General features: G+C 37.3%; 1 protein-coding gene across 7 annotated transcripts in view; it reads left to right on the top strand.

The window, feature by feature from the left end:
• The window catches only part of EIF4G3 (eukaryotic translation initiation factor 4 gamma, 3), a 280,669-nt gene that overhangs the window by 168,171 nt on the left and 102,324 nt on the right, over nucleotides 1–10,174 (top strand). For all 7 annotated transcript variants that reach the window (XM_014534341.1, XM_014534335.1, XM_014534338.1 and 4 more), the window contains one exon: nucleotides 6,752–7,591. In XM_014534341.1, the coding sequence (XP_014389827.1) occupies nucleotides 6,752–7,591 (840 nt within the window). The remainder of the gene's footprint in view (nucleotides 1–6,751; nucleotides 7,592–10,174) is intronic.

Consider the following 10,174-nt stretch of genomic DNA (forward strand, 5'->3'; position numbering starts at 1 on the left):
ATAAATCCTCTTGGATTTATAATAGAAAACATTCAGGGAAATCTCACTCCAGAAAGTGGGATATTACAGTATCTCTTTGATGCCTCATTGGGTTTAGGTTGACTTTAGCTAAAGTAAGTTCTGTGTTATATTTGTTTTATAAGATCATTTTAGCCCACAAGATAGATAACCTGGCATGCTTCTAAAAGTTGCACTGTCAAATACTTCTTTCAGTATTGTTCCGATTAGAGACTCCTGCATACTTAAAGCTAAATTTTTAAATGTTAAAGTTATTCACCGTGCAGGAGTGTGATTCATAGGTATTGAGGAAAGCCACTTCCTAGTCCCAATGATAATGCAGTTTTCAGTCAAAATTTAGAATGCTTTCAGTCTGAGTGGAGAATAATTTTCAGATTATTCCCTTCCAAACTACTTCTTTACTTTTGCAGTTATAATCCTTTTGCTAGTTAGAATTATTCTAAACATACTGAATACTTACTATGCAAAAAAGCCTTTAAATATATCCTCTATGCAGACTCTCTCCATAGCTGGGCCATGCTAAAGAGTTCATAATATTCCTTGATGATGATAGCTCTGACCTGCTAAGATTTTTCGTTGTTAGACCAGTGATGGCGAACCTATGACACCTCTGACACGCGAACTCATTTTTTTTGGTTGATTTTTCTTTGTTAAATGGCATTTAAATATATAAAATAAATATAAAAATATAAGTCTTTGTTTTACTATGGTTGCAAATATCAAAAAATTTCTATATGTGACACGGCACCAGAGTTAAGTTAGGGTTTTTCAAAATGCTGACACACCGAGCTCAAAAGGTTTGCCATCATTGTGTTAGACACTTGCATTTTGTCTCATATAGCCCTTGATTTTCAGAAGGAAGAATGCAGAATTCTTGGTTTCCTCTGTTTTTTATGCTTTGTGGAAATTGGAATAATAAAAACCAACATTTTTAATTGACATATGATATAGATATGGGTGAATTGGAAAATATTTCAGGTTACCTTGATGAAAAGAAAACACTTTCATTTCAAGTACATAGAGCTGATAAATAATTCTTTGGGACTACTACTGTCTTCCTCTTAGTGTCAACTATCTTTCAGAAAACTCAGTGGTAGTTATAATTTTCTATTTGAAATTCTACCAATAGCTTGCCAATATATAGAATACTTTTTGAAGAAGTATTTTTTATTACTTATTTATTTTTAGTATTTTAATTCATTTTTGATAGAGAGAGGAAGGGGAAAGGTGAGAGAAAGAGAGAGAGAAACATCCATGTGGGAGGGAAACATCCATCAGCTGCCTCCTATTACATCCCCTACTGGGAATCTAATAGGAAACCTTTCAATACATGGGACAGTGCCCAACCAACTGAGTCACACTGGTCAGAGTTGAAGGAGTATTTTTAAAAAAATATTTTTATTGATTTTAGAGAAAGGGAGAGGGAGAGAGAGATAGAAACATTGATGATGAGAATCATTGATTGATTGCCTCTTGCATGCCCCCTACTGGGGATCGAGCCTCTAACCCGGGCATTTGCCCTTGATGGAATCGAACCTGGGACCCTTCAGTCCACAGGCCGACACTCTTACCCACTGAGCAAAACTGGCTAGGGCGAGTTGTTGTTTATATAATTCAGATAACATTAGAAAGGTGTCATTCTTTTTCTGAAAATAATTTTTTTTTAATACCCACACGAGGATATGTTTTTGTAAATTTTAGAGAGAGAAACATCGATGTGAAAGAGTTGCCTCTCAGATGTACCCTGACTGGGATTGAACCTGCAACATAGGTATGCCCTGACCGGGAAATGAACCCATAACCGTTGCATGGGATGATGCTCTAAATAACTGAGCCACCTAGCTTGGGCTTCAGAAAATATTTTTTAAAATTTAAAAATGTCCTTTTGAAATTAAAGTAGGATATTAAATATACTATTTTCAAAGATTGGTATATTAGCTCCAAGAATCAATCGATTATGTATTCTGCCATCAGATTGGTTTTTCTATACAATGGAAATATCATTTCTGAGGGTTTGCCCTGGATAAAATCTACCATGTTAGCCCTGAAGTCTCCAACCATTTTGAGTCACTTAAATACCTCTTTTTTCAGAAACCGTTTTGTTTTCTAAACTGAAAGGCTATGATTTTAGCACTTGCTAACTATATGACCTTGGACCTATGACATAATTTCTAAGTCCCTCAGTTTCCCCATCTGTAAAATAGGAATATAATCATTTTTACCCCAGTGGCAGTTGCAAGAATTAAAGAACATTGTGTATTTATGGTATTTGACCCAGTTCCTGGTACATAATAAGTGCTTATTTGATAAATGTCAGCTGCTATTAAGCTTCTGGTTTTCAGAGTTTTTGTCATGAACAGCTAGAGTGGTTACATGAAGATCTAAAGACCCAGGAAAAGACCTCAGGTTGGTGTGTAGAGAGAAAGACTATTGAATGAATTAAAATTTCAGCTGGTGTTGATTGTATAAAGACAGTTTAAAATCAGCGGTCGCCAACTGGTGGTCCGTGGACCACTGATGGTTCGTGAGGTCAGAAAGGTTGGCGACCACTGGTTTTAATGATTGTTGTTTGCTGTTTGGGGGAAAGTGCATTCAGCCCAGTGTATTGAGGATAATTAAATACAAATAAAAGTTTTTGTGCCTTGGTCTTAGTGCCTTTTGAAAGCATTTGGTGTTGGGTAGGTATTTAGTGAATGGCATTTTGTTGTAATCCAATCACTTGTAAAGCAATGTAGCTCAATTGAGGTTGTTCTGGCATAAGGACAGGATATTCTCTGTTAAGTGAGACTGTCCTTCAAATTGCAGGATGCTTAGTATTTTTGGTCTCTGCTCATTAGATGACAGTAGCACCCTCTCAGTCACATAAGGCTCATGACAACCAAAAGGCACTCATCTAGGCAGTTGGTTCCACCACAATATGAGAATAAAAGGGAGTAGTATTTTCTTTGTTTCCTATATGACATTCATTATATTTACTATATGTAATGAGAAAGAAAAAGTATCTTATCTCATTATCAGAGTCATTGTTAATAAATGTCCCAGAATTTCACATATGCATATATGTTAGTATTATATATTTTTTATTTGTCTGTTTGTTTTTATCCTCACCCAAAGATGTTTTATTGATTTTATAGAGTGGAAGTGGGAGAGAGGAAAACATTGATCAGTTGCTTCCCATATGTACCCCAACCTGGGTTCAAACCCGCAACCTAGGTATGTGCCCTGGCTGGGAATCCAACCTACAACCTCTTGGTGCACAGGATGATGCTCCAACCATCTGAGCCACCCAACCAGAGCATTATTATATATTTTTTATTTATTGATTTATTTTTTGTTTTGTTTTTGTTAATCCTCACTCAAGGATATTCTTTCCATTGATTTTTTTTTTTTTGAGAGAGAGAGAGTGGAAGGTGGGGAGGGAGGGAGGGCAAGAGAGAGATAGAAACATGAATGGGAGAGACACATCGATTGATTGCCTCCTGCATGCACCCTCTTCCACTCAAATCTACAACCCAATACGTGCCCTTGACTTGGAATCAAACCTGCGACCCTTCAGTGCTAGGGCCGATGCTCTAACCACTGGCAACAGCAGCCAGGGCTATATATTTTTTGTTACCAAATTAGACTTATGCTCTACATACAGTTTTGTGCCATGCTTTTTTTAAAAAAACTTATCTTTTGTTATAAACTTACCATATTATTAAATGCTTTTTTAAAAGCCTATTTTAAATCATTACATAATATGCCATGATATGCCCAGACCATCATTTCTTTGTAAATCCCTCATTGTTACACATTTAGTCTATTTCTCTTCTTTTTGCTATTATACTGTTGCCTTAAATATTCCAGATCTCTGTCTCTTTTCACTCTTACATGATCTTTTTTTTTTAAATTCTTAAAAATGGAATTCCCACAAGTTCCTAAAGATGGCCAAATGTTATAAACATTTCTAATGCAGTATATTAGGTTTCAAATAATCTTGGCTCTGCAAAGCATTATCTTAATAATAAAATCTATGTTCTTTATTTAGATCTACTATATTATACTTTTCCACTTTCTATATTAAAGGCCGTATTTGTGTGTGTGTTTTTTAAATTTACCAATTGACTTGAAAAAGAGAGAGGAGGGGGGGGAGAGAGAGAGAGAGAGAGAGAGAGACGTTGATTCATTGTTGCACTTATTTATGCATTCATTGGTTGACCCTTGTATGTGCCCTGACCTGGGATCAAACTCACAACTTTGAACTCACAACTTTGGCATATCGGGAAGATGCTCTAATCAGCTGAGCCCCACCAGGGCTTTAATGAATGAATTAAGGAACTTTTTATTTCAGAATAAGGAGCTCTCAAAATAACTTTTTGTTTCTAATTTGTTTCATTAATGTTAGATTTTTCTCAGGGGTATGTAGAAGTTTCAGTCCTATGTCTCCTTTTGTTTGATTATTTCTAGTGTCACACATTTTATTTCCTATTAATGTGAGAATTATTATTTTCCACTGTTTAATTTACTGCATCTATGTATAAAGAGTGTTATTGTGATGTGCTTTCACAATATTATCCTGTAATCTGGATGCTTGACCCATTCATTAGCAATTATTCCATTGAATTGGAAATTATTTTCATCAGAGATATTTTAATAAATGTTTATTTGTTATATATGTGGCACATATATATTTCTTTGAAATATTTTTGTCTCTTTCCCTGACAACTTAATCTGAGGGATTTGACAGTGAGAGCCTATTGATCTTTTCTCCATTACAATAAACAGGCAGAGTTCAATTTAAGAAGCACTGACCTTTATGCCCATAAATTAAAGTGAATTTTAAGTCTAGTAAAAGTAGTTGCAGTGAATAAATTAGCCTTTAACAACCCACTGGTAATATTTATTGTCTGTTTATCTGAGTAACAGAGTGTGTTTTCTTTGACAGACTTGGTTCACCACAATCTATTGTAAAGACTCATTTTCGTTGATGCCTAAAGATTTCTGACAAAGAAAGTAAAGTCCTTTCAGTGTAGATTGTTTTTTATAGGGCTTAAAATTTTTGTTTGCATTTGAAAACATACTATCTGCTTTTCCACTAGAGCCACTAAGGAAGCACAAGGTTAGAAAAAAATCTGAATCTCCTTTGGGTTTCATTCCCACAAGGATGAATCATATCAGCTTATCTAGAATTTTAAAATACGGAAATTCTTATGAATTAGAGTTTCTTACATTTTCTGGTACCTTTATTATAATTATCAATTTATTTCTCTCTTGCTCTTGCTATTCTTTCTGTGTCTATACAGAGACATGCATTTTACATATTATACTAAAATGTTTCAGACATATATGTTAAGTGTTCTTTTTTTATTGGACTTGATTATCTGAATATTGTTTTCTCCTTAAAGAATTTATTTTTACAATGAAGGCACAAGATGAATTTTCAATTTAATGCCTTTACCTTTTGAAAAGTGAAAGTTAAATTAATTTAGAAATGAATTTTTATGTTCAGGAACTTTACTTTGATGATAGATAATAAATTTCATTGATAATAAATAAACAAGTAATACATCTTCTTTATAAAAATTTCCCAAAGTGTAGAAATATATAGAATAAAAATATCCTATATAATAAAGAAGGAATATGCTAATTGACCATCATGCCCTCACAAGATGGTGGCACCCAGTCTCCTCAGCCCCGCCGGGGGCCTCGGGTCCTCCTGCACCCACCACTGACAGGCTCAGGCAAGCAGAGCTGGCCGAGGCGCAGGCAAGCCTCTGATGGTGGCTGCCCAGCCGCCCAGGGCCGGCCCGAGGCTCAGGCAAGCCTTGGATGGCAGCTGCCCAGCCACCCAAGGCCAGCCCGAGGCTCAGGTAACCATTGCCAGCTGAGGCTTGCGCTGCCAGCAGTGGCAGCAGCAGAGGGGTGGTGGGGGCATCGCTTTCCCCTGATCGCCGGGTCACTTCCCACCCATGAGGGCTCCTGGACTGTGAGAGGGGGCAGGCCGGGCTGAGGGACTCCCACACCCCCCCTCCAGTACATGAATTTTCATGCACCGGGCCTCTAGTCTATAAAAGTTTAAGCTTTGATGTGTACTGACCACCAGGGGGCAGAAGCTCAATGCAGGAGCTGCCGAGCTGCAGTCACTTGGCAGCGGCAGTTCTCAGGTGATGCACCCGGAACCAGAGAGGAGGGAGCCCGATTCTTGGGTATGTCACTCGAGAACCGCCCTCTCGCAATCTGGGACCCCTCAGGGGATGTTGGAGAGCTGGTTTCAGCTCAGTCCCTGCAGGTCAGAGCATGAATCTGTGCACTGGGCCTCTAGTCAGTCTATAATAATTTAATCTCTATTTGCCCTTGAACTATTCTGCCAATATAGTGTATCCTTGATAGAATTTCTACAGGGAACAAGATACAGTGGAGATGGAAGTTATCGCTACCTTAAGGAAAAGACCCACTCCCATTCCAAGAATGATTTAGCTTCAATTTTAATGAGCTTTTTCTTTGTAATCTTGTCATAATCATTTGATGAATTGATTCTTTCTCCTTCTCCAAAATAAACTGTATATGTGATAGTGGATATAACTAGAAAAAAAATGACAATGTTTTTGAAGTGGTAGATGTCTAATACTTTGGTATCTCTTCTGCTACCCATGATTTAGGGTAAGAAATGAAAAGAATTGGCCCAAAATAATACAATATAATCTCTGGTCCAAGAATTATTCTTAAAACTGTTTTTTTGTTTCTTTCCCAGAGGAGAAGCCAAAACCAGATCCAGTGTTAAAGCCTCCTTCCCCAGTGCTTAGGCTAGTCCTTAGTGGGGAAAAGAAAGAACAACTGGGCCAGATGTGTGAGACTACTGCAGCAGTGTCTATACCAGAGCTTCCCCTGCCTCCATCACCAACTGCTGTTTCTCCAATTGCCCGAAGTTCAATTGCTTCCCCCACTTCTGCTGCTCTTAGTAGCCAGCCAATATTCACCACTACTCTAGATGACAGATGCGACCTCTCCTCCTCAAAAGAAGACACAGTTCCTGTACCCAGCCTCACATCTTGCACAGAAACATCAGGCCCTTCGCAAACTGATGTAATTGATGATGACATATGCAAGAAATCTTGTAGTGTAGCTCCTAATGAGATTCCACTAATTTCTAGTACTAACCTAATTAATGAGATGAATGGAGTTAGTGAAAAATTACCAGCCATGGAGAGCATTGTGGAATTAGTAAAACAGGAGGTGTTGCCATTGACTCTTGAATTGGAGATTCTGGAAAATCCCCCAGAAGAAATGAAAGTGGAATGTGTTTCAGCTCCCATCACCCCTTCTACAATTCCTTCCTTTTCTCCATCTCCTCCAACTCCTCCTGCTTCTCCTCCTCCCACACCAGTCATTGTTCCTGCTGCTGCCACTGATGTTAGTGCTGCTGGTGCTCCCACTGCAGTCCACAGAGTCTTAGAAGAGGATGAGAGCATAAGAACTTGCTTTAGTGAAGATGTAAAAGAGATTCAGAACAAAACAGAGGTAGAAGCAGATGGGCAAACAGAAGAGATTGTGGAGTCTCAGAACTTAAGTTCAAGAAAGAGCCCTGCCCCAGGTAAGCTATTCTGCCATTAATTATGTGCTTGCTGAACATAAAAAAGAAGCAGTATTTGAGTTATTTTTTAATTGGCTACTTTCCTTGACTTCCAGAAACATCAAATGAATGCTGAAATTCCTAGTCTGATTTCTTCAATGGTGTATTTATGTTTTAGTGCAGCCTGCACAAGAGTTGCTTGCTCCATTGTATAAAAATGCAAATGAAATTTCAAATATACAAAATGCCTCCAAGGTATATGTCACTCATCGTACATGTGTTTCTTGTTTTTATTTTTTTGCCTTGTTCATATGAATCAGTTCCTCAGTGGTTAATTTTGTTGCTTTGGGGCTGGAAACCAATTAAAACTTTCATGGCCTGTAGTCCCTAATCCTGTCTCCTCAGAATTTTGAAACCCAGTCCATCCTAAACTTAAAGGAACTCCTTTATGCAAGACCTCTTTAATTCTGGATTTAGGAAAATAGCTATCAGAACGTTAAAGGTTTATAACTAGTTCTGAAAAATAAAAGTGCTCTCTTTGATTGACTTGCAGATAAGTTCAATGCTCTTCCACATTTTCTTTTAAAAGTTTTATTTTCTCCTGTAATTATCATTATTATTTTGTCATTAATATTATCAATGCATTGTGTTCTTCCCAATTCAAAATTATTTCTTTTTAATAGACCATCACCTAGGATCTTAGGAACTAATCATTGGGTTTTTAAAATTTAAATCAAAAGTTATCTGAGACTTATCAACTACTCAAGTTATTAGCACATAGAATATGGCTTTTAACAAGTCAGTATAGCCCATGTTATGCAACGTTGCCCTACACTGTATAATTTGCTTTCTCTATACCTGTTAAATTAAGTTATACAATTTGACAATGAGTACTCCCCAGCAGTTGATCTAGATATGCTCTAGGGAGGTTTTAGTCACCAGCATCCCCAGTATTGTCTGTTTTGCGCTCTCTGATAGGGAAGCTTGACAAGTCAAAAACCTGATCCCTACTTTTAAGATGTAGCTTTTCCATCCAGCTCAGTTTTTGAGGCCATTTCCTTATAAATGTCTGTGGAAGGTTTCTTGGTTTCTTGGAACAGTAGAACATCTAGTTGAACACAGTAAACTAGAGCAGAAAAGTAAACAATGCAAGGCAGTTAGGGCAGGGAGAAACGTATCATAAATGTTTGTAAATCACCTGTTTCCTCAACAGACTGGCTTCCATTGGCATCGGTATTCCTAATACCATCACTATCTCAGGAACTTTTTTCCTTAGTAGGGTGTTGACCTGCAGCTTTTTTGTCAGTCACTCTTTGAAAAAACAGTCTTTGTTTTGGTATGGGTACAGGTGAATGTCCCCCAAAGATCACTCATTTGTTGGAGAACTGATTTGTTTGACCCTTCATTGTTTTCATACACCTACCTGTGAGTTGTCATTCAATAACTACTGATGTAGTAGTTCCAAAAATAGGAGAGGCTAGTGAGAACAAATTTTAAATGAACATAACAAAGAAAAACAAAGCAATCACGTGGAATTCAAGCCATGCTTCAGAACTGAAATTAGTGTAAAACAAGACTGTACCAAAGTCATACTTCCAGACCGTCATTCTTCGTGTAAGCAGTTTGTCCGTTAAATGGCCTGACATTGCAAGGCAGTGTTCATGGATAAATGGACAAACAGATTTTTGGGTCAAGTAAACTTCCTACTATGGTACATTTGTTTGAAATGCAAATACCCTTGGAATTAGTAATGTAAGTTACCAGTACCTGAGTGAGAGGATATACAGGTTCTTTTTTGTAAACCAGAGGATAGCTAGAAAAGAAGAATTTGTCTTTTGCTTGATTAGGGATGAGGTAGAGGTTAGTGATGTCAGAAAGTAACATGTCTTGGCATTTTTCTATTTTCATGATTTTTTGACCTATAAATGTATTTTAAAGGAACTGGAAATTCTGTAATTTCCCTTTGTATCTTACACTGCTCAAAACCCAAAGTAAATGAACCTCAAGAACCCATGTAACTCTAGCATTTTTTAAAATTATGAAGCTACCAGAAACATTCCTGACCCTCACATTTCTGTACAAATATTTTTAATGTTATGCCACACAAGTTAACAATGAAAATTTTAAATTATTATTTTAGATATGTCCACCTGAAATTGTCATATTCTTTTTTTTATTGTTTAAACTATTACATATATCTCCTTTTGTATTGACACTCCTCCTGTCCACTCCCACCCCCGAGGGCAAGCCCCCACAGGCCCAGTCTCCATGTCCATTGGTTATGCTAATATGCATGCATACAAGTCCTTTGGTTGATCTCTAACGCACCCCCTTCCCCTGCACCTTGTCTCTGGATCTATTTTTGTTCATCAGTTTATGTTGATCATTATATTCCACATGAGTGAGATCATGTGATATTTATCTTTCTCCGACTGGCTTATTTTGCTTAGTATAATGCTCTCCAGATCCATCCATGCTGTTGCAAATGGTAAAAGTTCCTTCTTATTTTATAGCAGCGTAGTATTCCATTGTGTAGATGTACCACAGTTTTCTAATCCACTCATCTGTTGATGGGCACTTAGGCTCTTTACAAATCTTAGCTAT

The sequence above is a fragment of the Myotis brandtii genome, unplaced genomic scaffold, assembly GCF_000412655.1.
Source record: "Myotis brandtii unplaced genomic scaffold, ASM41265v1 scaffold129, whole genome shotgun sequence".
NCBI lineage: Eukaryota > Metazoa > Chordata > Mammalia > Chiroptera > Vespertilionidae > Myotis > Myotis brandtii.